The sequence below is a fragment of the Epinephelus lanceolatus genome, chromosome 19 (assembly GCF_041903045.1).
Source record: "Epinephelus lanceolatus isolate andai-2023 chromosome 19, ASM4190304v1, whole genome shotgun sequence".
NCBI lineage: Eukaryota > Metazoa > Chordata > Actinopteri > Perciformes > Serranidae > Epinephelus > Epinephelus lanceolatus.
In genome coordinates this window covers 30,361,239-30,389,182 of record NC_135752.1, presented here as the reverse complement: position 1 = coordinate 30,389,182, position 27,944 = coordinate 30,361,239, and the positions used below count along the sequence as shown (strand labels likewise).

The 27,944-nt window shown below is 41.1% G+C and overlaps 2 protein-coding genes across 2 annotated transcripts; both read left to right on the top strand.

Annotated features, from left to right (window-relative positions):
• Positions 1-34: 34 nt before the first annotated feature.
• entpd2b (ectonucleoside triphosphate diphosphohydrolase 2b) lies at positions 35-23,462 on the top strand. Its single transcript, XM_033647625.2, has 9 exons — positions 35-587; positions 7,886-8,003; positions 11,452-11,602; positions 15,020-15,179; positions 15,625-15,852; positions 18,088-18,357; positions 18,581-18,700; positions 20,849-20,983; positions 21,072-23,462. The coding sequence occupies exons 1-9, from the start codon at positions 471-473 to the stop codon at positions 21,285-21,287; spliced, it is 1,515 nt and encodes a 504-aa protein (XP_033503516.1). The 5' UTR covers positions 35-470; the 3' UTR covers positions 21,288-23,462.
• Positions 23,463-24,731: 1,269 nt separating this feature from the next.
• phpt1 (phosphohistidine phosphatase 1) lies at positions 24,732-27,944 on the top strand. Its single transcript, XM_033646399.2, has 3 exons — positions 24,732-25,098; positions 27,242-27,369; positions 27,506-27,944. The coding sequence occupies exons 1-3, from the start codon at positions 24,933-24,935 to the stop codon at positions 27,596-27,598; spliced, it is 387 nt and encodes a 128-aa protein (XP_033502290.1). The 5' UTR covers positions 24,732-24,932; the 3' UTR covers positions 27,599-27,944.

Sequence of the window (27,944 nt, the reverse complement as noted above, 5' to 3'; positions counted from 1 at the left end):
CCTGTGCCAGTCTAAGCCACCCCTTTTTTCCCTATTAATGATTGAATGAATATGACTCGTGATGCTGCTCTGTCCATGACACAAACAAGGATGTGATTAAGCTGGTGATACTGTAGCTGTGAATGTGAATGAGCAGCAGTTTATCCAGCAGCTACAATAGAAACATTTTTCCCTCCATGGCACCAGTAGCCTTGGAGCTGTTTCCATTCACCACCCGAGGAGGGGTAGGTTTCAGGCGCATGGAGGAGGACTTGGCTGCGCACGGGACATAAATTCAGGTCAGACATTGCTATCTCAAGTGAAATGTAAAACAGGAGGCAGGCAGCAGGTGAAGCGTGAACCACAGGCGATCTGTGATAACGCCCGGCCAGCGGGAAGCCATCAGCCACTTCTCCCACTTGGCCACTATTAAGTCACCGCTGAAATCTGCAGCCGGCGCAGAGACGCGCTGCACTTGACACTTTGGCTTCATGGCTCAGCGGTCCGCACACCCTGTCGTCCCCATCGCGCTGCTGGTGTTTGGACTTGTTGCGATCCTGCTCCTCACTATCCCCACTGAAGACGTGCAGGAGGCTCCGGGGTTCATGGTAAGGTCGGTTCCGTTGGGTATTTTGGGATCAGTGTTTGTCAGCGTGTTAAGTTGTCGATATAGTGTAACCGAAGCTGTGCTGGCGGGCGACGGTGCAGACAAACATGTGTGAGACAAAAATCTGTGGCACTGGTGCTTGGATGTTGTTTACTCGTGTTTGTTTCCCCGTGTGAAGTTTGCATTTTGCATCCTCTGCTTTCTGCAGAACCGTGAGTTTGTCTGATCTCCTCTGCTCAGCTGTTGACCTTAAATATGTGGAAGTCCAGGTGTGACAATATTGAATATAATATCAAGTCTTTTTATTTTAGATTTTATCTCTTACAATGTGTGAGTTATTACAGAGCTCAGGAGGTGTCATTGAAAGCAAAATAATTAAATATACAAACAAAATAATTATAATAATTTGTGCTCTTGATTAAATAATTCATTTAATTTGATTTGATTTTCATCTTTAAGCCATTATGTCCCTCGTGTTCACTTCACACTCACTGTGTATTGCTTAGATTTAAAGGTCCAGTGTAGGGCTTGGCAATGCGGCTAAAAAAAGGTATCATGATGAAAATTTTCATATCAGTTGATATCAATAATTATAATAAAAAAAAAAACATTATTTCATTCAAGTTGGCTGATTTTTGCTCCTGGGTTAAAGTTTAAGAAATATGCTTAATCTGGTTTAGACCAGTGGTTCCCAGCTGGTGGGTCACGGTCCAAAAGTGGGTCGGTTCCATTCTGAATGGACTGTAAGTGACCCGCAAACGTGTCTAGTTTGTAAAAAACAATCTTTATTTTTAAGTACAGTGAATTTCCAGCACAGAGCTGCATTTATCAAGTGCTGTTCTCTGCTGTAGAGTGAGTGACTAACAGACAGCTACTTAACAGAGACAGTAAACTAGCTCAGTGACATGGCTAAATGCACGTATGACGCTGAATATATTAAACTGTGTGGACCTTGAACTAATAATGACTAAGGAGAAAACTGGACCTCATGGCTGGACCAACAGGGAACCGCTGGCTTAGACTATTATTTACTGTCAGTATATGACAACACTTGCCAACAGCGGAGCATTTTAACAAATCTGAGGTAGATTCCAAACAATTATAATTAAAATAATGTTAATAAATATAAAAGAAATAGACAAATGAATCGTAATTCTGGTCAGAAGCATGGCAAACTCTTTGCACAGATGGTTTAACACATTTAGTGTTTTAGCTGGCAATGTGTGCGATTGCAATTTTGGTGGACAATATTGCGATTTGCGATTGCAATTACAATATAATACATAAATGGTATCATGAGTCTTCTTGCTTGATTTAGTGTTTCCCCTACATTATATTAGGGGGGCAGTGACCTGACCTGACACAGTGTGTAAATGACCATCAACAGACTGCTGTTATGCCCAGTCAAACATGCTGCTCGCACAGCAGCGCAGCACGACACTGTACACACACTCAGTTGGAGCGGAGCCTGTGTTGCGTTCAGGAGTTGTCACGTAAATGACCTATTCCAGCACGCCATAGCACAACACAGCAGCATGTCAAGTGGGCCGAACCCGAGGAAAAATTCGGCTCAATATTTCATTTGTTATTATATTGTTTGTCATGGAGTCAATGATTTCCTTGTATCTCTATGAGGTCTTGGTGTATGGCGTGACACTTACAAATGTTTGCGTAATTGTGCTTTGTTGTTGTTTTATGATGCTCTGGCGGCTTTCAGTTGTCCCTTTGTCTTTAACGTTACTCAGCTTGGCTTTCTCTCGCATGCATTCTTCCTACTTTTCTCTGTGCTGTCTCTGTCTCAATGTCGCCGTACCTGAATCCAAAGTATCGCCATATAATGGACGTTGCGTTTTTTTTTGTCACCAACTCAGGCTGTTCTTGGTTGTGCTCAGGCTCTTCTTCAGTGTCCATGTTGGTCACTGCTGCACGCCGGCTGGTCGCCTGACCATACGTGCTGCACACACTAGGATAGCTTGTGGGCATAATGACCACAAACTCCACACACTACAGGAGAGGTAGTCCCGTTCACAGGCACACACGTTAACATTTATTTACATTAAATCGCAAATCGCAGCCTTTCATGCAGTTATGTAATCGCACAGCCTGACGCACGATTGCGATTAATAGTGCAACACTAGTATGAGTGAACAAAACAAAAACAAAAGACAGACTTAGAAGATGTTGTGACATCGTGTGGGATCATTTATTGCCAAAGAAAATCTTATCTGAGGTGACTGAGGCAGGAATCATATTTACAGACAAGGAAATGTTTGGAAGTTTTATTCACGTTACCTTTAATCACATAATGTCATTTAATTCTAATGAAACAACTGATCAGTCAGTCATGTTAACTTGCTAATTTACCATTAGCATTAGATGAGCTGACTGTACAGCTAGTGTAGCTAACAGTATGAGGCAGTTCAATCGCGGGGCAGCGCTGCGCTGTTATCTGTGGTCAAAACAATCCTACTAAAAAATAATTTGAACATGTTGAATGTTGTTGTAAAATTATAACCATACACATTAGAGGCAGGACTCGTCATTCAGGGTGCATTTCTAATTATATCATTAAGCACAACACTGTGTTGTCTTTGAGATCTCTTAAGCCTGTTTTTCCATAAAACCTTTGATGATACCGCAGATGTCACCCAGTTCATAAAAACCCAGCTTGGAGCATCTTACAAATGTCTTTTTTGTCATCTTCTTCAAGCTTCCAGCTCACTGAATGCTTTGCGCCAAAGGCGTTTACTGTCACAAATTATTAAACCAACAATTTACTAAATGGTGCACACTAATTAGCTTTTTTTTCCCTCCGTGACGCCTCCTGGGGTCTGTATGTTATACATGAAACATTTTTATATTGGTACACACACCACAATACCTGCCTTGCTGCCTTTTAAGCATGGATTTAATAATTTGCCGAATCAAAAGAGCTCTAGGTGTAAAATTTGTATGAAGAGATAATGTTGATCTCCAGTGTACACAGTAATTGTTTCAGAAATAATACATCAACAGGTAAGTATGACCTCATTCATATTTGAATATAGTGATTTGAATAACAACAGCATAAACCAGTCTAGCTTTAATCTTGACATCTTGTACCTGCTAATCATCAAATCAATGCTTACTGAATGCCAAAATTTAAACTGAACTTCAGATGCATAATGGAAAAAAATGTGCAGGGAACTCCAGAGAAACTCAATGAAATGAAATGTGAAAACGTCTCCAGTTTCTGATAATATCCGTGTGTTTGGCTCTTGGTCACTCATCCCTCTGTTTCTGCAGTTCAGCTGAGGTGAGGGTGTTTTGCCTATCATGAAACAGCCATCAGAGGTGACCTCACGTTATGAAACATATCATGTTAAAGCCTGTACCTGTGGAGCGTCCTGCCGATTTAAGAGACTGCCTTACATTCAGAGCAGAAATGAAGGCTCAAAGGCATTCAGAGCAGGACTGCTGCACATGTTGGCTTCTGTTTCCTCTGCTCTCTCATTTTTGTTTTACGAGCTACACATCCCGTGGTTTCTTTCTTGTTGGTATAATGCAGTTGCCCTTTCATTCACTCTCAGTGTGGTCGCCCGGTCGCAAAAAAGAACACAAAAGGGGTTTTCTCACATTTTCAGGGACAGAAGTGCTACAGTTCCCATAGTTTATCAAACGACAGGACAAAACAGTTCATTAGAGCTGCTCTGTGTTTTCTGGCAAATGTTGGAGTGAGTCCTTACAGCTCACCGCACGGCAATAATGAGAAAATATTATGAGCAATAATGAGGCTTCCACCCGATGTTGCTGTTCACCTGTTGTAATATTAGGAAAGTTGTGCATTCACAAATGCATTAGTGTGTAATTATGTGTGTGTGTATCTACACGTGGTTTTATGTTTGTGTGTGTGGCCCCTTTCCTTTTGGATCATCAGTCACATACCTTCTTGCATGACTGGGTTTCTACACACATTCTGAGTGTTTCCCTTTAATTAATTAGAGATTAAAATTACTTACTATTCTGCATGGTAGTGAAAGTGTAAGCACTGTCAGGGCAACAGGTTTTTCATCACAGTGAGTCGCAGCTGGGAAAGTCAGTACTAGCTTTTCTCATGTTTAGTAGAATACTTCCTCTCATGATTTAGATAAATGGTGAAGCACTTAAAGGGACAGTTCATCCCAAAATCAAAAAACACACATTTTTCTTCTTACCTGTAGTGCTGTTTATCAGTCTAGATTGTTTTGGTGTGAGTCGCTGAGTGTTGGAGATATCGCCTGTAGAGATGTCTGCCTTCTCTCAAATACTGGATGGCACTGAGCTTGTGGTGCTCAAAGCGCCAAAAATATACATTTGAAAAACTCAACAGCAATGTCTCTTTTCAGAAATCATGACCTGGTGACTCAAGATAATCCACGGACCTTTTTGTAAGCATCTCTGTGTAGGAACTATTTTCTTTTTACCGAACTACACCCACTAAGCATACCAACATGCAGAGGAAATTGTGGATCTACACATGCATGAGAGGCTCATGCCCATGACAGCACCAGATGTAAACATTAATAGGGTTTTTCTTGGCATTAGCTAGTGCAGTTGTGCTACATGAGCTAGTAGTAGATGCACGCTATCTCTATGGCTGATAGCTCCAACACTCAGCAACTCACACCAGAACAGTCTAGATTGATAAATATCATTACAGGTAAAAGGAACAATCTGTGTTTTGATTTGGGGGTGAACTGTACCTTACACAGCCCAAACTGTAGGAGGATAATTGCTCCTTGATATTTACCATTTTCCTGTTGTATACTTGTGCTTACATATGTGCTTGATCTGCATCTGCAACCAGAACTGTAACTGAATGCCTTTTATTTATGTGCCTCAATGTGAAATTTGAACAGTAAAAAGTTCATTTCCAGTGTCATAAGAATTTGTTTGTAATGACCTTTAAGACAATAGAGACCGGAGCCGAAATATCAGAGTTTAACAGAATTTATTATCTTGTACAAGAGGAGCATTTCACAGTGCAACACACAAGATGAGGTTACAGAGAAAAGGCTCCGTGAGGAGCATCTACTGCAAGCTTTTATACAGTACAATTGGGTGTTCGGGTGTTTCAGTTCCCCTAATCTATCAAGTACAGACTTCATAGATAACAATGGTTTTCAGTTGGTGTGACGTCTTGTCACACTGTCCTCCAGATGACACTGTCCCCGACCTGTCTCCGACCCTCTGTTTCTCTCATTTCCTCTTACAGATATAGTGACGGACTTCCCTTATCCTTAACTGCCTGCTGATGTTGCAGTTGCTATAGAATGAAACAGGAACGATCCTCCAGACAACACAATGGCATGCTTAAACAATGTGATCAGAATTTTTATAACATCCAGGATGACTGGGACAGATCAGTGGCAGGTTGAGAATTATAGCAAAAATCCAGTATTTCATCGCTGTCATCTGTGCTTTAATATCGGATGTTTCAGGAGAGTTAACGAGGTCCAGAGCGAAACAGCATCTGTGTGTTGAACTGATCTTTGCCCTCAATGCACGAACATGCCTCAGGAGCACTCCCACACATATTTTGATGCGTACATTTTGTTAGTTTGCAATGTCACAAATTATAAAAAAAAACGAAGTTTACTTTATCACACAAAATTGACTGGATGTAGGACACTAGTTTGTTTTAGAATTTATATTGCATTGCTGTTGCCTTATGCAGCCCAACAGAAAACTGTAAATCCTGTGTATAGAATTCCAAAGCTCAGGGCGCCCACGTCCTCACCTGGCAGAGCAGGCGCCCCATGTACAAAGGCTGTGTCCCTGCTGGAATCCCACCCACAACCCTTTGCTGCATGTCATTTCCCCTTTCTCTAGCCCCCCTTCAAGCTGTAGCTGTCCCATCAAATATAGACACAAAGCCCCAAAAAATATCCTAATAAAAATAATTATTTCTTATAATTATCATCTTATTTTGTAAAATACAAGTCAGAGAACCTTTCCTGTCTCACAAAGGTGGAGATGAGCGATAATAAAATGTCTTACAGTCCAAAGTGTTTATAGAAATAGCAGTCAGATTCAGTCCTTCACAAATGTGTAGTGGTGTAAAATAACACCCCGAGGGCCGTCTTTGAAGATCCACATTACTAGTAAACCTAGTCTGCAGCCAAATGCCTTCCAGATGCCAAAATTAAGGTCATGTAGCCACGATCGGAGCTGTCTTTCATGCTCTTACGGTTTGTTAAATAGGGGGGTGTTGTTTTGTGTGTGTGTGTGTGTGTGTGTGTGTTCTTGACCCTCCTGGGAGCTGCAAATACTTTTCTTTGAGCCTCCCTGAGCGACTGCATGACCCTCTCTCCACCATGATATATTCACACCAAATGTAGATATTGGAGCCAACACAATGCAACAAACGGCATGGAGGGAATGAGCGTTATCACCAAAACAAACAGCTGATTTCTTAAGCAAAATGCAAAGCCTCCTTACAAACTGCATCATCACACGAGCTATATGTGCACTTCCAACATGTTCTTATCCCAAGTCGTCACATATCGCCGCTTTGTCAATGGACAGTCGCGTCTACATATTACGCACTAGGTATCCTCCTGCATCTGCGTCAGGACGTCAACAAAAGCACATGTTTTAGGCAACAAAAGCACGTTGTTAGGTGTAGAAATACACATCGTGGTTTGGCTCTACATTCATATGGGAAGCGAGCACCAGGGCCTCAGGTGAGAGTTCGAGATTTTTTCATGTACCCATCCATCACCCCTTCCACCCACCCTATTAGGACTTTCAAGGTCCTCATATTACGTTGTTACTGGTGGTGTTTCTAACTGACGCAGCCCATCAGCATATCATACTGCCATGACAGGTGACGTCCGACTGACTGGTGGCGTATCGTAACACTGCGAAAGGTTCTGTCCAGCCTCATTAGAAACTGACACTGCCCAGTGGCAGATCATACCACTGTGAAAGTTGACTACACATCACACGCTGGCTATGATGAATGGTGTCATGCTGGTGATTTTTAAAACAAAATCATGTCTTTCAAACCTGCCGGCAGGTTTCATGGATCAAGGCGATTTAACATAAACACAAAATACAACCATTTAAAGTTTTATGTCCCTCCCCTAAGCCAAAACATACATTTTGCCCCAGTGTTTATTTATTTATTTGACGTACCTCCACCATTTGACACCAACCCCTGCCCTCCCTTACATAACAAACAGTCCCTAAGGGGTTTAGGGGTTAACCCAGACCCTGACTCCTATTTCCAAGGCTGTCGCAATTACCTCTCTTCATGTTTTGTTTTTCTCTCTGCAGTATGGGATCGTCTTGGATGCCGGATCTTCGCATACAGCGTTGTACATATACAAGTGGCCATCAGATAAGCAAAATGGCACAGGCATCGTCACCCAGCACGGTGAATGTCACGTTGAGGGTAAGTAAGGAGAGCATCTGTAGTCAGCTCAGATTCACAACACATTCTTAAGATACACAAAAATCTGTTATTGCTTATATTTACCCAAATGTGGCTTCTGTTTGATGCTAGCACAGTTAGCAGGCTGAGCAGCTATACTGTAGCTACAAATTGAAGCTGTATATTTTAGCATATTTCAGCAAGAGTGTTTGGAACATACAAAATATATGAACAACGGAGAAGAAATGATTTATGCTGCTGCAGGAGAGGTTAAAAAAGTTTTTACAGATGTTTTAGTACTTTGTTGGCTCAGGTAACTGCACTAGCCCTGGCGTGAAATGCAAGCTGTTGCCAAATTTTGGTAAATTATGGTGAAAACATAAATGAGAAACACTACAATAAGGTTTGGGAGTGGTTTGATACGCGTTTGGTTTCTCCGAGTAGCCGCTTGTTTCCTAAAATGCTGCACTCACGTCATGTTGAAGTAATGAAGGTGTCCAACTGGCAAATTCCTTTCATGTCCAACATCTGAGTCCGAATTAGGACAATTAAAGTCCACCCTTCAAAGTAATTGAGGTAGGCTGTTAAAGTGCTAGTGCAATGCAATGTGTGATTGTGTAATGTGTAATGCAACTGTTTCCTGTTGCCTAATGAATTCTTGCACCTAGTAAACATGGGAATCTTTTCTGTTGCCGCTTTCAGTCCCCCATTAGCTGCACAACTGCTGAGAATCATCCGACCATCCTTTGTAAACACCAAGCAAACATTTTAGCCTCTGTTCAAGCCTTCAGAGTGTGAACTCTTTATATTCAAAACACAGGTTTCCAGTGAAGCATACCTTTAAGCTTGTGATAGTTAATTATACCAGGAACATGAACTCAGTATGACCCTCCACTCCTTGTTTTAGAGCACTGCACTGTTTGTTTCAGTCACTTTAAGACTGCCAAATAATCGCGTTAGAAAATTCTTTCTCTTGTTATATTCACCAGCGGGGGGGATCTGAAAGAGTGCCAGCTGTTTTCTTGTGAATGGATGATATTATCACAGCTAGTGAAGCAAATCATCTGAATCAGAAATGAGTCAGGGATGAGCTCTGTGCTTTGCCACTCCTGTCCTGCCAAAGGCTCTTTATGTATCTTGGCTCAGATAAACAAATGATTTTTTTCCTTCAATTAGTCATGAGCATGGTGTTTACACTGTCATGCCTCATGATTGTAAAAATATCACAGTCAGACGTGAACTTTGAACCTTAGATGGATGTCTGAGAATTATATATATATATATATATATATATATTAATATAAGACAAAATGTCCCCACAGTCAGTACGTTTACATGGACAGTTTAATTCCACTTTTAATCGGAATGAAAGGCCATCCTGATTAAAAGTGGTCATGTAAACGGTCATTCCGATTGAAAATTAAATCCGATTAAAGGGGGTGGTTTATTCCGTTTGTCATTCCGACTGAAAGAATTTTGTGTGCATGTAAACACTCATTCCTCTTTAAGTTCATTCCGGTCTTTCTGCGCATGCTCGTTTCCTTGCCCTTCTGGCGCAATAACGTATATAGCGCGCATAGCAACGGGCTGAGATAGAGCAGTCGGACTCGTTGTACTCACCGGTTTCCATACGCCAAAGCACGGTCTTCTATCTCCCTTCTTCGACCTTCTACCTCTCTTCTCCTCCTCAACAGACGAAGCATTAGAAGAACAAGGTTGTTGTCGTACTGCTGCTTCAAGAATATAAGCAAAACAGGCCCGAAAAAGGCACTAAGAACGGCGTCGCCAAGCATCTTGTTATCTGGAGCGAGGACTACAGTGTTTTCTTCCGGTAAATGTAAACACGTAACATCCGCCCCGCCCTCTATCCAATCAGAAACCTTCCCTGCCCCAAACCTTGAGCAGACCCGAATAAAGGCGATTAAATTGATCTCCCGTGTAAACCCTCATTGGGAATGAATATTTCCCATGTAAACCACCTGGAAAAACTTTAATTCTGAATAATTTCATTCAGATTTATTTCATTCTGAATGAGAAGCCATCATGTAACCATACCCAATGTTGTATTAAAAGTCCAGTGTGTAAGATTCAGGGGGATTTAGTGGCGTCTAGTAGTGGGGATTGCCAATTGCAGCCAGCTGAAACTTCTCCTGGTTAGAATTCCTCTACTGTTCATAGTTCAGGAGGTTTTTACCAGGAGCAGAATTAATCACAGACGTCTTTTGCTCTCAAAAACTTAGTGATCAAAATCAGTAAAAACACTTTGGTGCTGTTTAGCAGGTGGGCCGTTAATGTCTAATGTCTGCTCACTTTCTTTCTCTAATAACTTAAAATCAGACTTTCAGGAGGTTTTTAACGGGGAGTTGAATTATCCTTTCCAAAACCAATCCGGTCTCACTCCGAAGTCTTCGAAATATGGCGCTTTGAAAGCCATCCTTTAAGGTGAGCATGATACATGACCGGTTGCCGCCGAACACCGGCATCAAGGGGAAATGTTGCGGGACAAGAACTATAGTTAATGTGGTGAAAGTCCAGATAGGGTCTGCAGGAGGGGCGGTGGACAGGTCCAACAACTACCGACTTTAATCCCGGAGAGCGGTGTTCGCGCTTGGTAAGATTCTACATCCAAACCCTGTTGTCTGTTTTGACAGACAGTATGCAAACAGTAAATTTCCTGTGAAAACAGAAGTGTATTTTAAAAGAAGACAATGCATGTAACAGGCAGAACGTGACACGGCATCCCAGAACATCAAGAACCAAAGCACCCAGGGTACCTTGCACGATGTCATATCTGGATGTGGAAGGTCCATGACCAAATGTTGATATGTGACGACATTGGAGTAAGAATGTATTGCCAATACGAACAGACCTGATAATATAAATAAAACACTGAGTAAAGCAGTTTCATGTTAAAAAAAAAATCTGTGTTTTTCTGACACTGCACGTCCCGGAAGGGCTTCTTACTACAGTTGCCGACGTGAAAACATGAAAACATGAAAACATAAATGAGAGCCAGTGTTTGGTTTGTCCGTTCTGGGCTACTGTAGAGACATGGCGGTGAAATATGGTGATCTCCATGACTACCCACTCTAGATGTAGATATAAACAGCTCACTCTAAGGTCACCAAAACACAGCAATTCTTATTTTCAGGTGATTATACACCAAAGAAAATGTACTTAGCATACCCCCTTAAATCCTATACACTGGACCTTTAAGTCTATTATCAGTGAGTTGGTAACAGTATAGCAAATATGTTTTTTTACAAGTTTCTTTATTAAAGTTCACTCTCAGTTGCCAGTGGATTGTCAGACAGTTTTTCCCAGGGAGCTGTGAGATCTCTCGTCTTGTGGGTGTGATTGATGATTTGCATCATGATACATGTGCTCAACAGCTATCACAGGAACAAGATTGTACATGTCCATAATGTAATGAGATGGGGTTTTTTTATCGTGTTAATCACTGGCTCAGGCGGAGGCATCTCCAGCTATGCGGGCCATCAGGGAGCAGCAGGGCAGAGCTTAGAGGCCTGTCTGGACCAGGCGGTGAAGGACATCCCCAAAGAAAGACACCAGCTCACACCTGTGTACCTGGGAGCCACAGCTGGCATGAGGCTTCTGAAGTGAGTCATTGTGTGTGTGTGTGTGTGTGTGTGTGTGTGTGTGTGCCCAGACTGTCTCTGTCTGTGTTGACTTTGTTTTTTTGTATGCAAGACTTTGTTCTGCTTTCATACACAGAACTTAATCTCCATTGTAGCTCTATGAATGTAAGGCTGCCCCATAATAATCCTTTTATACACTGTGACAATAATAAAACCCAAAGTTCACCCACAATAAAGTGCTCTTCAAAGCACAATTATACCTTATGTAATAAAAAACCAGCAGTTAAACATATGTCACGTGCAGACATCCTGTCTCATGGGGATTATACTGACATGCTCTTGACTAAAGGTAATCTTATTCTGCATTACATACTTACATAATTTGCGTTCAGAGCTGTCTGTGGCCTGTAAAGATATGAGACTTGTAGATACCCATCCTTTCTTTATTTATTTGCATGAGAATACAAGTATATATTGTTACATACTTATATTGTTACCTTCAACATATGAACTACTGTATTTGGTGCCTCTTGATTTTGCTGTCTATAAAAGTTCTTAAGCAGTGGTACGGTATTTTTATTTTAAAATAAAAAGATAAAGGTAATATGCTGTAAACAAAACTGAACTAGCTCTAGATGTGTGACATTTTGGCATCCCTTTTTTGTTTTCTCTGTGCCTATTTTCTGCTTCTTTCCCTGTCAACAATTATGGAGACTGCATTGGCAATTATAAATGAACTTTCTGGCAGCATTTTGGGTGCAAAAGGGCATGCACACCCATTTGCAGAAAGATCAAGCGAAATCTTAAAAGATGAAGAGTTAAGGCTAGTTCACATTACACGATTTTCACCCTGATTTTGCGTCACGGAGACTATCGTATTCTTTTGAGTTTTCATACCTGGCGACGTGTATTTCTGTCAGCAGGAATCTCGCCAACTGCGTTGCGACCTGTCTGTGCACACCACAAGATTTCTCCACCGACCCCTCGCCGGCAGAGCCCCAGATAACGTGGTGACGTCACCAAACTTAGAGACGACACATCGTAAAGGCATGGATATTCTTCCCAGTGTTGAATCAGATCTGCCTCCAGGGCCTGGGTCCAAACACAACGTGCTCCCCGTGATCCTGTGGACGCTGCCATTGTTGTTGTTGCTTGCCGGCTTGTCAGTGTTGCCAGATCTTGGGAGAGAAACAAGCAACCAGGGCTATGGAAACAAGCCCAAAAGAAGCGACTATCATGCGTTTAAATAACTTATTAGATGGATATATATAGAGAGAAAGGTGACGTTTAGAGAGCAAGCCCAAATAAGCAACTCCACTTTAGAAACTAGCCCAAAGTCGCGGCTAATAAGCATTTCTTCCGTCCTCCTGCGTGCTGATGTGGGACGTATCCCGCCTCTCATTGGCTAATGCTCTTTGTCAGTCCTGTCAGACTTCTCCAGTTTTCTAGCATGCCAGATATCCAGTCCCAGTCACAGACGAGGGGGCGACTTGCTCGTAGGCTTGTTCACACATGAGGACTCGTTGTGGCAGACTATCTGCCGACTCACCTCAGACCCAAGGTGGCTCTCAAGATCCTCTGCGATGTCAAAATCGCAGTGAAAATTGTGTAATATGAACTAGGCTTTAGATGACATGTAACAATGCGTGGCAGAATCACTTTGGGTTGTTTAAAGGAATACTCAAACCCCCAAATGACAATTGGTGTATTAATTACCCACCCCATGTTATGCTGAATTCATAAAGAGAACTTTGTTTTTCTGTCATGCCTTCAGAGAAAATTCGTGGTCAAATGAAGTCATAGGGGTCAGCTTTTAACAACAGCAACACTATATCAAAACATCCATTTACAAACTCCCACACAACTCGAGCAGTATAATCCAAGTCTCATTTTACCAGTGGTATGCTCAGTACTTCCCAAACTGCCACCCCATGAGTAACTGAAATAAAAGCAAAACTTGTCTCGATTCCACACCAGAAACAGCTGCACAGCTTCTGTGTTCAGGGAGGTAAAATTACTGTTTATTTCACTGGAGTCTGACTTTGAAGAGAGCATTGATAAGTTTTACTTTTAGTTCAGTTCCCCATTGGAAAGGGCTGTCTGTTTGTGAAGTACTGAGCGCATGGCTGGATAAGTGAGACTTGGATTATACTGCCTGAGTTGTGTGTGAGTTTTTAAACAGATGTTTTGATATAGTTTTGCTGTCGTTAAATGCAGCCCCCTTTTTCTTTAATTGATCTAGAATATTCTCCAATGTTGGATTCTTAGGTCACTGTGGAGGCATGTTCTTTACGAACAACTTAACACGGGGTCATTGATATTGACATGGCCATGCAGGGAGGTGAAGTGTTCCTTTAACCCACATTAAAAAATAAAAAGGATGTTAACACTGTATATCACTGCTAGTGGTGCTACAAATGACTGCACATTGTATTCAGGGAAAAAAGTCCATAAATTTGAGTAAAATACAGACTTCACTTATCTCAAGCGAACACGCAGCATGAAGCACAGACATGGGGAGATAACTTCTACATCACATCAGGTCCCCTGGTAAGACTAGTCCCAGGCTAATAGGGCTTAACACAGTGCGACTGCATGAAGCTTTGAGAGCACAAAGAAGGGGTGTTAACAGAGCCCTCAGACACTGTAACCATCCCTTCATGTGAGGTTTGACTTGATGAGAATATGCAGCAAAAAAACAGCTGCCTGATCACTCAGTCAGAGGTGAATATGTAAATCATTTGCACACTTGGAACGAGTCCAAAAGCTAAAATTTGAGTGCGAGACAAGACACAGCTTGCCTATTTTGATCTGTCAGGATCCCTTTGCACCCATAAAATGCTGCCACTACTGTAACTCCATAAAATTTAATGAACTGATTTAACTGTTGATAACAATGCAGGCTGCAGCTCAGGCCTTTTCTTACACTAAATCTTTGTTAATTAGCCTGATGGGTGTGTTGAGGGAATTCAGGCACAGAATTGGGGATGAAGTCTTATAGCTTTCGTTATGATAAACGTAACTTGCTCCATGCAAAGGAGAAACTATTTCGAAACTATTCACAGATCAAAAGATGCCAGTGTAGAAGCTATCTGTCTGGGATGAGTCCTCTCGGAGGCTTTGGTGGAGTCAGGTAGGCTGGTTGAAACTGATATCAGGCTGGTGCATCTGGTCCTGCAGACAAACATGTGCCACTGATTTCACTGTGGCGTCTCTGCAAAACTTCAAGGAGTAAACCCAGCCTTCAGATCAGGGTCAGTTAAACCTTTATAGAGGTCAGGAGCCAAACCTGAAGCTTGGGAGAGTAAAACAGTGAGTACTAAGTGAGTGTGACATAGCGTTTTACAACCCCTGAGTGAGCGTCCATAAACGTTACCTGCTGCAGCTGTACCTTGTTAACAAATGTAGTAAAATAAATCTCTTGTTTCTCCCAACCAGCATCTCCAGCCCGGAGCTGTCAGTTCAGATTCTGCAGGAAGTGGGCCACAAGATCCAGTCCTACCCATTCAGTTACCGGGGGGCGGCCATACTAAGCGGTCAGGAGGAGGGGGCGTACGGCTGGGTCACCGTCAACTATCTCTTAGAGAACTTTATAAAGGTACCATAACCCAGCAAGCACTGAGACAATGAGTGACAGTTGTTTGAACGTCCAATCAAGACGTCCAGTTATGGTTGAAAAATGTCATCAGCTGGATGTCCTTCTTGGGAATCCATCAAAATATGATGTTAATATGAACAAATAATTAACATTGACTGTGCTGACCTGAGAAAAGTCAAATTATCATCGAAAAGATTTGTTTTTGCGCCTAATTGTTACAAAGGTTATGGGACTGGAGGTCTCTTCTGGTCTTTTTGTCTTATTTAGAGGGTGACTGATGACACCTAGTGGCCTCTCCATATTTATGATCACACTGTCTATCATTAATCCCTCTGATATCTGCTTGTTATCAGCATGTGTGTTACATGGACAGCTGCTGTGGAGATAATAACCAGGAATAAAGCCCATAACCCTCTGCTTCTGTCCCCTTATTATGTCCTCACAGTATGGTTTTGTGGGGCACTGGTTCAGCCCCGGCAAGCCCACAGTGGGAGCGCTTGATTTTGGCGGGGCATCCACCCAGATAACATTTGCAACTCAGGAGGAAGTAGAGGACGAACGCGACATGAGAAAGCTGCATCTTTATGGCCACGAGTATTCTCTGTACACACACAGCTTCCTGTGCTACGGGCAGGACCAGGTCCTCAAGAGACTGCTGGCTCATATAGTGAAGGTAGTGTAACGTGCCACACTCAGATAGTGTCCTAATTGTTTTTCAGATCCAGACTGAACTAGGAGCTGCGACACTAAAGAGTTAAACAGGCCCAGGCCTCGTAGCACTATAGTGAAGGGTTTTATTAGAACATACAGCTTCATGAGGTGTAAAATCTGACTAGGACGCCTCCGGGGTGCCTGTCGCTGGAGGTGTCCCGGGCATGTCCCACTGGTAGAAGGCCCCGGGGCAGACCCAGAACACACTGGAGGGATTACATATCTCGTCTGGCCTGGGAACGCCTTGGGGTACCCCAGGAGGAGCTGGAAAGTATTGCTGGGGAGAGGGACGTCTGGGGTGCTTTGCTCAGCCTGCTGCCCCTGTGACCCTGCCCTGGATAAGTGGATGAAAATGGATGGATGGATGGAGTTGTAAAATGTGCTGTGAATGTACATGCAGATTTCAGACATTATGTATTGTATATTAGACAGAGTTCCCACGGTCATGAAAAACCTGGAAAAGTCATGAAATTTCATAATCACATTTTCAAGGCCTGGAAAAGTTGTGGAATTAGTAGAAATCATTGAAAGTTTTGGAAAAGTCAAGGAATTAATAGTTGGGTAACTTCCACGTTATGTAACATAACGGCAAATTAATTTTCTGTACGTTTAGATCAAGTATGTTTCCCAAGGTGTTCTGAAATTAAACTAAAATAAAGTTTGATTCTGATAATCTGATATGTTAAAAAAAGATCCAGACTAGTTTGGCAAGCTTTTTTAAATTTATTATGGGACATTGAAAAGTCATGGAAACATTTTGAGATTTTGTTTGTCCATGAAAATGTGTGAGAACCCTGATTACAGTTTCATGTATAGTTATGAAACATATGCCCACCCTGTGTTACGTTGAATTTGTGAAGGAAAAGTTTTTTCCCATGCCTCTTATGACGGAAGAATCCAAAAAATTCTTGAAGGATTGAAGTAAAAGGGGTCCAAGTTTAACAATAACAAAACATTAAAGCATTTGTTTTCAAACTCTCACACAACTCATGTAGCATAATCCAAGTCTCATTTATCCAATCATATGCTCAATAGTTCTCAAACAGACAGGCCTTTCTGACAGGGAACTGAACGGAAAGTAAAACTTAGTCTGTGCTCTCTTAAAAGCCAGTAATTTTATTCTATTAAACACAGGAGCTGCTGGTCTACTGTTGCCTCAATTATTTAGTGTGTTTGTGCTATTGTGTGACTTGTATTTTAAAGGGCTAGTTCAGATTCACCAAAGTCACACAATAACACAAACAAACTAAATAATTGGGGAAACAGATGAGCATCTCCCATGTTTGTTCATTTTTTTTCTGTAACCACTTATCCTGCTGGGGGTCGCGGGGTGGCTGGACATTGGGCGAGAGATGGGGTACACTCTGGACAGGTCACCAGACTATCACAGGGCTGACACATAGAGACAGACAACCATTCACACTCACATTCACACCTACGAACAATTTAGAGTCACCAGTTAACCTGCATGTCTTTGGACTGTGGGAGGAAGCTGGAGTACGTGTAGAAAACCCACGCTGACATGCAAACTCCTCACAGAAGGGCTCCCCCACCCTGGGTTCAAACCAGGAACCTTCTTGCTGTGAGGCGACGGTGCTAACCACTGCATCATCGTGCTGCCCTCTCCCTTTTAGCAAGGTAAAATTTACTGTTTTTGTCAATGGAGTCTGTTCTCTGTCAGAAAGGGCTGTCTGTTTGAGTGTCAGAGTTTGGGAACAGATGTTCTAATATAGCTTTACTGTTAATAAATGTGGGCCTTTATGACTTCAATTCGTTAATCAATGTTTCCATTTTTGGATTCTTTTCTCACCACGGAGGCATCCAAGAAAAACAAAAGTTTTCTTCACAACATCAGTGTAACATGGGGTGAGTAACTGATAAACAAATGGTCATTTTAGGGTTGAGGTATTCCTTTAAATTTCTTCATCAAACAATTGTTTTTATTTTCTAAGCAGTACATTTGAGAACTTGTCAGTGCTCCCTGGTGGATAAAAGTATATCTACTGCAGCATTATTGGATATACAGACCAACATATGAGATTGTGTTTTTTATGTACATATTATTTGTGATAAATTAAAGTCAGAGAAAAAAGTTTGGTAAGATAATCCATAATCCTTTTATGGTAGCATACAAAGTACATAATTACAAATGTGCATATTTAGAATATAATTGTAATAGTATTTTTCTGTCTCTCAGTCTCAGGGTTACTCTGAGTCCGTCACTCACCCCTGCTATCCTGCAGGCCACAACAGGACTTTACCGCTGAGCAGTATATTCAACTCTCCGTGCACAGAAAAGTACAAACCTAGCTCCTACAACTCCCAGGCTACTCTGACAATACAAGGCAGCGGACATTATGAACACTGTCAGAGCAACGTGTCTGAGATCTTCTCCTTCGACAGCTGCCCCTTCTCCCAGTGCTCCTTTGATAAAGTCTTCCAGCCAAATGTCAGCGGTAGCTTCATGGTAAGAAAGGCTGGAGGGAGTAGATGGCGCAGACAGAAGGGTTGTGCACACTGGTAGCATTATAGACTAAAGGTCAGCCTGTGCACAAGTGGTACACACACAGTGTTAGTCATCATAGTCTGACCCACAGACAACCGTACTCTGCTCTGTCAAAGATTATAGCTTACATAGCTGTGCCGCATCAGTCTGACGTTTGTGTTTTGTCCTCTTTCTGTGCTACCAGGCGTTCTCTGCGTTCTACTACATTCACTCTTTCCTGCAGAGTACCACCGGCATCACTGTGAGCACTCCTTCACAACTGGAGGAGGCAGCCCAAACTGTGTGCGGCATGACTTTCAAACAAGTAATGTTCTTTTTTATTTATGTTGCCTTTGTGTCTTTTCTCTATGGGCTCCCTTACCCCATGGGCCCCAGTGCAGCTGCCCTTCCTGCACTGTCTATATTTACGCCCCTGTTTGGGCAGGTAAGAATCATTTTTAAAGTCCCTCCTTCGGCATTAATAATACCCCTAAAACATATCTCTGCTCATCTAAATGACATATTTGGATATTTCTTCCATGACATAAATCCATTCACGCCTTAAAATGGCTGAGATGTATCTCTACACCTTTACTTTATTTAGTATGCACTGTAGACTCTGATTGGACCCAAAAAAATCAGGCCCGATCCTACATGAACCCACACAGTTTCTGTGCAAGCCTGAACTGAGCCCAACCTACGACAAATGTTTTATGCTCGAGCCCAAAATTTCTACTGTAAAAGAAATAAACTAAGCCCATCGAGTAAGGAAATTTGTGTTTGGTAGATTACTTCTTTGTTGTAACAATGCTTCTTGGCAATAAATCTTATACTGTTGGAAAGCCTGTTTATTTCCCTTTTAAATGGTGCCACATTTGTAAGGAACATACATTTGTGGGATGAGCAGCAGAGCTGAGTATGTGGATTGCACCCATGAAAAATTGGCCAGATCTTCTCTGCCGATACCAAACAGCTTTTCTTGCTGTTGCTATGACTCTTGTTTTGAGCTTCTGGTACCCCCTCATTTGAGGCAATCTCAATGCAGAGAGATATCGAGAAGAAATTCTGCAACCAGTGGCAATCCCATATATCCACACTCTGGGACCGGACTCTATCCTCCAAGATGACAATGCTCGCCACCACAGAGCAGGGTTTATCAGAGACTACCTCCGGAATTTGGGAGTGGAGAGGATGGAATGGCCTGCCAGCAGTCCTGACCTCAACCCCACTGAACATTTGTGGGATCAGCTTGGGACTTGCGACAAATGCTGGTTGAAGAATGGGATGCCATCCCACAGCAGTGTGTGACCAGGCTGGTGACCAGCATGAAGAGGAGGTGCCAGGCTGTTGTGGCTGTTTATGGTTCTTCCACATGATACTAAGGCTCCTGTTTGTTAAATTAATAAATTGTTAAATTGCCAATATGTCTTGTTTCTTCAGACTTCAATCATCCAATCCACCAAACAAGAGTCAACAGCAAAAAAAAAGCTGTTTGGTATCGACAGAGAAGATTTGACAAATTTTACATGGGCGCAATCCACATACTCAGCTCTGCTGCTCATCCCACAAATTCATGTTCCTTACAAATGTGGCACCATTTAAAAGGGAAATAAACAGGCTTTCCAACGGTATAAGATTTATTGCCAAGAAGCATTGTTACAACAAAGAAATAATGCTTAGTTTATATAGCATATTCTTTAGATATTAAAGCATTTATTACAAGCTTAGGGCTGTTGTGTTTCCTCGCACCACTTCTCCTCCTTCTCTTCCTTATTTCAATAGTCTGTCGTCTCATGCACGATGGGTTCAGTAGAGCGGGCTTCGCACCCTCGGTGTGTTTAGTGCACATGGTGGTCCATGGCGAGGTGTTGCGCGGACGATGATCACCTCTCTTTGCTGCATGTTAAGGCACATCTCTCCCACTGCTGGGGAGGCAGAAGGGAACACTGTCAACCAAGTCGCCGTGCAGCTCCTCTCTCTCTACTTTAGACAGTAATAGATAACAGGAGCCATCAGACTGATTACGTTATCAAATAGGCCATAATAAGAGAATAATTGTCTGTAAATCACTTCCTACATGAGACTCACTGTGTTGCTAATGTTAGATTGGCCTTGTTCGCCTGCTCTGAGAAATTGAAGTGAAAGTGAAACTTAATTTGCAAAGTAATAATACATAGCTACATCTAGCTTCTCCTCTGATACCCCTCGTTTCGACGTAGCGTGATGGAAAGCCCTACCCTGCAAGTCGACATGATTGGCTCCTCAGGTTTGTGATGTAACAAATCCTGGAAGCCAGAATCAGTGTTTCTGGGGCTGTCATTGCTACACTGCATTTCCAAGGCAGAAGTGGTCGGCCATTGCATCAACTGCTTGTTTTGCTTATGATATCTCTTGGAGCATATAAAGAACACCATATGGAAATATTATAAACGTTAGAAACATGCTAAACACTCAGTCTTGGTTTTTGTTCCAGATGCTGCTTCTTGCTCCACGGCAGAAGTCTCGTCTGCAGGACTACTGTGCTTCCTCTGTGTTTCTCAAGATTCTCATGTTGAGAGGATACGGCTTCGATGACGCATCGTTCCCACGCATTTCCTTCCAGAAGAAGGTGAGAACTTCATCACCACTTTGCAATTAAGTACATCCTCTAGACTCATTTCCCACTAACTTGCAGTAATCATTTGCTGATCCTCCAGGCAGGAGACGCCTCAGTGGGTTGGGCTCTGGGCTACATGCTGAGTTTGAGCAGTTTGCTGCCGGCAGAGACAGTGGGGCTGAGGAAGGCCCTGACCCCGGGAGCGTGGGGGACACTTATCTTTCTCTTCGTCCTCCTGCTCGCGGCAGTCCTGGTCTTCATTTTACTTCGAGCTCGTGATGGGAAGAAGAAAGGAGGCAGTGAAAGCGCCATCTAGACACCCTAACAACACACAGTGCAGTCACTGAACAGTAAGACAGTGACACATTTTTGCTTGTGTTGGCTCTGTACTCTAGTATTTGGATGTAAAAATGAAACTGTGACTCAGAGGTGATCAGGACTGTTATCCTAAACTCAGAGACTGATATGAATGTGACTGCATTATATAACTAGAATCCCTTTATTTGGAGAAATCTTGACCCTAAAATCATCTGATGTGGATGAAAACACCCTCGATTAAAGCTAAAAGTCAAGACATAAACTTCATACATGCTGGAGTGCAGAGCAACACAATGAAAATGTGTCACTGACCAAATCCTGTCTGACTGCCCTGTAGGTTTAACATAGTACTCCACTAGTGGCATTGGCACCACAGAGGAGGTCTGAATGTAATTTTTATTCTTGAAAAGTGAAACCATTTTCTGATTGTATGGAATGTAAAAAAAACAACAACGATATTTTGTTTGTTTTGTTTTGTTGTAGAAGGTGTGACTATACTCTGAAACACTGTTAAAGTAATATAAAGCACACTATGGAGACGACTACCAGTTTAATATGTAATCACTATTTAATTTGTTTTTTGTATTGAAAGATGTTTTTCAGGTAAGAGTTTTATCACATTTGAGTCTGCCCACATTAACTTTTAATAACAAGTATCATGTAGATGTGGTGAACAGCAGGCGTTTGCATATTATAACAATTTCCTGGTGGAGACAAACTCTTCACAGTCTATTCAAAAACTTTAGTTATGAGGCAGATATGTTTTTTTCTTATAGATCTTGTGTCACTCGGCGGATATTATTAAACATATATTTTGAGTGTTAGTCTGTAAGGACAGAAAATGGGATCTTTCAACTAAGATTTAATGGTCAAACTTGTGTTTTCAGAATAACAATCACTCATATACACATTTTGTTTTCTAGATATCTATAATAAAATGTAAGATGACACAGCAGTTGCTGATACAAATTAAACTAGAGTACCACACTCCCTATTGAAAAGACAGAGAGGAATGATATATCATTGAGTTGCTGAACACCAGTCGCATCTTATCTGCCAGAAAAACATATTTATTCACAGCAGTGTTGTACTTGATCTGTCTTGGTCTCGAGATTACTTTTTAAGGTTTCAATCTTATCTTGGACTCAGCCATCTCGTCTCGGTTTTATTTCATTTCTGGATTTTATTTCAAGACCAATCATGAATCATTCAGATCAATCTGAGGAGTCTGCATGATCTATGTTTTATCGTAAGTGTAACATGCAGGGTGGGACTTGCACTGGTCTGGTCTCAACTTGGTCCCACCCCCTCTAATTCTTGGTCTTGTCTTGGTCTCAATACACTCTGGTCTTGGTCATGACTTGGTCTCGGTTTAGGTGGTCCTGCCTACAGCACTGACTCATACACTGTTAATGTTTGTAATGTTTTAGTCATGAATCCATTAACTTACTTTCGATGATACAAATATCACTAAGGTTTAAAGTAGTGATGAGTTTTAGTCGACGTGTCAAACAAGTGTTAATTCAGCTCAGTAGTTGTTTTTGAATCTGATGTGTGTGTTGTTGCACTGCATTGTGTTATATTTTCCACCATAATATGGTATTTAAAGGCTCTTTTGTTCGATTAGATTACACACTACTTGTGTTGCTTTTATCACACCATCCCCTCTGCATTATAGGCTGAGGTGGAAAATGAAAAAACAAATCAAGACATTCCAATATGTGCTCAGGTGCGCTGGCATAAAAAGCCAAAGGCAACTCTAAATTTAGATTTTGGTCGTAGCAATTCAGTGTCTTGGCGCCTTTTTCAAGGACTTCCAAGATTATTTTAGCTCCATTAAAGCCCCTGCATGTTATTGTTTTATTTTTAATGTACTATTGTTGTGGCATTATACGTTTTGGTTCATGCTGGTGAAAATTGGTGTCATTAAACATGTGTAGCGGTCAACCCATTTAATAAATATCAGATGAAACAAGTGTGACAAATAGTTTTAACTAATTTTATACCGTACCAAATTTTTTAATAGTAGGCCACTAGCCACCATAAATGCGTAGTTAATATTAAGTCATTGTGAGTTTTGAGTTATTGTGACATTACATTGCTCTCTGTGTGTTCACGTTGTATCTTAATTGCTCCTGATAACAAAATAAATGTTTCTTTGTTTTTCCTTTGTACAGTGAGGCTACTGTGTTTGGGTCCTTTTCATTTTTGTGCATCTTTCCTTCCTTGGTTTGCTCTGGACTTCAACTACCAGAATGCTTTATTTTACGGAAGTGTGCGGCTAGTTCCGATAACTTCCGGCATAGTCATGTTGCCGTCAAAATAAAAGCGGGGGTTTTAATTGTTATGTATGTCGTTTGAACTTCCCTCCAACTTAGTGAATTCATAGATCAGTAATTGGAGTCAGTAAAATAGTTAGAATATTATTGTAGGGTATAATAATGATCAATGAATATGTAAATAGATATAGACTTAATTGATTTGATTAATAGTTTGCACCATAACAATGGTAAATGACATAAAACGATTAATGTAAATATAAAATATGATTAAATGATTTCGCGGGCAGCAATATGTGTCACCAGAAACTGAATTCAGATAATTAACATTTTAATGTTTGCTAGACTTGAATAATTGTATTTAACATATATACCATAATTTGAAATTGAATGTATTAGTTTGAAAGGGAATTCCAGCAAGCTTAAAACTGAATGTAATGTTATGCAGTTGAATTCAGTTGCTCTGAAACTGTATTTAAAAATCCAACTCTCCATATACTTCCACATTCAGTTCTCAATGAACTCAAATTAAATTGCAAAAATTGACTTTCAACTGTAAATAAATGAGAAATAAATAAATAAAATAAATGATGAAATTTCACTTTCTAGAGACACATTACTCTGTTCATAGATGTGGTTTAAAAATACTGAAACTTTAAGTCTATCTGTAGTCAGTACTGCTTATTGTTTGGATGGTTTCGGTTTGGACCTGCAATATTGTTTATTTTTTTCCCCTTAAAACATTTATTTATTTATATTTTCGCATCATAAAAAAAAATCTTTGCATAATTTAAATAGACATACTCCAATGTCTGTAAAGTTAAATTCTTTTTTCAAACAAATAATTCCCACCTCATAAACATAGAGTTCTGCCATATCTAGACATAGAGAGTAATCGTTGTCAGGTAACTAAGGAAAACAAAAGAAAAGACAATAAAATTAAACATAAAAAACACAAATAGAAAGTTTCCAGCTTTCCTCGCAAGTTTCAAGACATGGATATTATCATTATTATTATCATTATTATTATTATTATTATTATTATTATTATCAAAGAAAAATCTAAGTCTATCTAAGTAAAAAGCTAACATGAGGATTCAGAGCTTGTTTGTTGACTTTTATTTTGAAGGCTGTGACCGGAAGTCCTTCCCTTATTACTGCTCGGCGGAACAGTTGTGACTGTGGAGGAACTGTTTTCAGTTGTAGTGAGTTGATGTGGGTCCATTCACGACTAAAATAATTGAACAGAACCGTCCTTTGAAGCTGTACATCTCTCTGTGTAGACAGACACGGAATCTGTAGTGAAAGTACAGACATTTTGTCTGTTAGCTTGTGTGTTGGTGGTGTCGCTGACAGGTCTGGAGATGTGCACCCAGACGAAGGCTGCAGCTCTGATGGCCAACATACCGCGGGCAGACATCGACCCGTCCGGTGTGTTTAAGTACGTCCTGATTAGAGTTCACAGCAAAGAGCCGGGAGACGACTCGGAGATAGATATAGTCCGAGGATACGGCTGGGCTGAGTACCACGGTGAGTCCGGAGTACCTAGCATAAGCTAATGCAGTCCAATACAACAGCCTTACAGTAAAACATAGCTTCATGGAGATTCTGATGTTTAGTTTGGGCTCATTCAACTTTGTGGTAACTTTGGAGGCTGTATAGATTTTTGTCACTGAGATGTGTTTCTAATATTCAGCCTATCCTCATGGATGTAAACATGGTGGACAAAATACTAGAAACAACCTTTGTAGTAAATTATTGCCTCTAAAATGACCATGAAGCCGAATTACCACCACTCTCATTTAATCAGACCTTAAATTTTGGAGTTAGTCAGACCTGTGTTTGAATTTTGGTTGCAGTGTAGCATTAGTTTCAGTTTATGTCAGGTATTGTGCATTTAAAGGTCCAGTGTGTAGGATTTAGTGCCATCTAGTGGTGAGGTTGCAGTGCTGAAATTTCTACCTATGCCAAGCATGTAAGAGAACCAAAGTCAGATTTATACTCGTGCATCAGCTCTATGCAGATCCTACGCCGTAGCTTACACACGTGGCCTACACGGTTGCAAGCATTTATACTTGTGTGATGGTGTGTCTGCGTCACTCTGCAGTTACACCTCCATAACATTAGTCGGCAGTCAGGTTTCTGTGAAGTGCTGTACAATTTAGTTGATAGAAAACACAAATTAAACATGTTTTAATAGCAACAATTTCAAACACAAGTACACAAATCACTTTCACTATAACTCGCAGCATTCACAGACAAAGCACTTGTTTTTATCTGGACACATTTTCCCCACAAATACAACATGCTAATGTTTTTAGCACAAGCCTATGGCATTTTACATTGTATAAATTAGCCTAGCAGCTAGCAGACTTTTCCTCTACTCATATGAAGCCAGGGACAACAGCAGCATTTAACAAAGGTAACGTTACAGAATTCAGCTCCATTGCATCTCATAAGGTTCACAGAAAAAAAAAAACTGTCTTATACTAAATACGTTGTCCAAACAAATACAACGTGTTAATGTCATTAGCACATGCCTATGGCATTTTACATTGTATAAATTAGCCTAGCAATGAGCTGACATTTCCTCTGCTCATATGAAGCCAGGATAAATTGCGCACAAGACTTAAAATGCTATTTTTATGGAGGCTTTATTGTCTTCACAATTTCTTGTTTCTTATCTGTGAAATTTAAGTAAATAAAATAATTCTGGGAAGGTGCACATCAGGCTACAGCATAGGGTATGGTGTCGATTCAACGTAGAAGTATAAACCCTGCTTTAGGTGGCTGACGTGAAAACGTGGATGGTCCTATCTAGAGCTGGTGTTTGATTTGTCGATATGGGTGAGGCCTCCAGGAAGTGCACCAGGCTTTGAAGCCTATTTTCGTAGTGGCCAAACAGTGGAAGTACAATTTCAGCCCAAAATGAGTTTTTCCCATTGACTTACATTTTAAATGAAACATCTGTAAATCAGTGGATGACCTTCTTTGAATGCCACTACCCTGGTAAAATGACTTGTTTTACTATCAGAATTTGATCCACTGGGTCCAGTAGCATGTGGAAAGTTTATAAGAGCCACACGATTAAATCACTTTTTCCCCGTCAAGTTAGTGGAGTGCTAAACTGATATTATTTGAAGTGTAATACACCTCTTCACTGTGTTTTCTGTGTTGTGGTTTGCATGAAAAGGAAATACGCGTAACAATATGTGTTGTGTTTCCCTTTATTTCTTTGTTTAATTTATCATGCGTTTTACTACCCAGGCCTGCAGGAGTTACAGACTATTTGTGAGCGTATTCATAATCTGAAGTATCATCTGAAGTAGAGCACATGCAGGTTTATCTAACAAGTCATCAACCTCGTCTAAACACCAGATGGCGGCCTCCATTTGTGATGATGCAGTAACATATTTCATGGACAGTTGGCGACTCAAACACTAGCAGCTTCATTCACAAGTTTATTTCAAACAAATGTGTTAAAACCGAAATCCCAGTCGCATATGTTATTTATAAAAGTAAATATTAATGCCAAAAATCTGTGGCACAAATTCCTCTTCTGTCACAAGTTAGGAATGCTGAGCCTTCTGTATTTTCCACTGTTACATCTAGAAATCAGAAAGTGCAGCGTTGCTCACCTGTCAGTTTGTCTTTTGGCGGGTTTTTCTTGCAGCTGACATCTATGAAAAGGTTTCTGAGGAGCTGGAAAATAGCGGCGACCTGGACTGTGAGTGTATCGGAGGAGGGAGGATCAAACATGATCCACAGGACAAGAAGATCCACGTCTATGGATACTCCATGGTGAGGGAGTCCTGCTGAATGAGTGACCCCTTTTACATTATCATGAAATTCAGGGTTAAATATTGATTATTTGAGCTTGATTAAATGGTCATTTTCTAACTCTAATGGAGCTATGATGTGTTACTTTACATTACAGGGATATGGAAGAGCAAACCACGCCGTAGCCACTGAAAAGCTGAAGGCTCGGTATCCAGACTATGAGGTGACCTGGGCCAATGAAGGATACTGAACTGCACTAAAATCAGCCTCTAATGGACGCTCTTTCTCAAGGACTGACATGGCACTTACCTGTAACCCCTCATGCAAACACAGAGCATGTCATTAAGAATAATTCAAAGTCCGATGAGGAGCTTTTTGATACCACATTAATAATCCAAGACTGAGACTGACATGCAGCAACAGGTCTGATCAGAACACAAGCCTTCTCTGGCTTATTTTTATGTGACGTAACTTGAATAACGATATAGCAAACAGTGTTTTTTCATAGCTCTGTTGGGAGCTAAAACAAATACATGATTATTGTCAGTAGTGTGACATCTCGTCTGGAATAATAGAATAAATAATTGGTCATTACA

Bases quoted from the DNA above. Each gene is read 5' to 3' on its own strand.
- entpd2b (XM_033647625.2), top strand. From the start codon at position 471: ATGGCTCAGCGGTCCGCACACCCTGTCGTCCCCATCGCGCTGCTGGTG. The intron at 8,004-11,451 runs GTAAGTAAGGAG...TCACTGGCTCAG, and splicing joins CGGTGAATGTCACGTTGAGG to GCGGAGGCATCTCCAGCTAT. The intron at 18,701-20,848 runs GTAATGTTCTTT...TTTTTGTTCCAG, and splicing joins GCGGCATGACTTTCAAACAA to ATGCTGCTTCTTGCTCCACG.
- phpt1 (XM_033646399.2), top strand. From the start codon at position 24,933: ATGTGCACCCAGACGAAGGCTGCAGCTCTGATGGCCAACATACCGCGG. The intron at 25,099-27,241 runs GTGAGTCCGGAG...TTTTTCTTGCAG, and splicing joins CGGCTGGGCTGAGTACCACG to CTGACATCTATGAAAAGGTT. The intron at 27,370-27,505 runs GTGAGGGAGTCC...TTTACATTACAG, and splicing joins ACGTCTATGGATACTCCATG to GGATATGGAAGAGCAAACCA.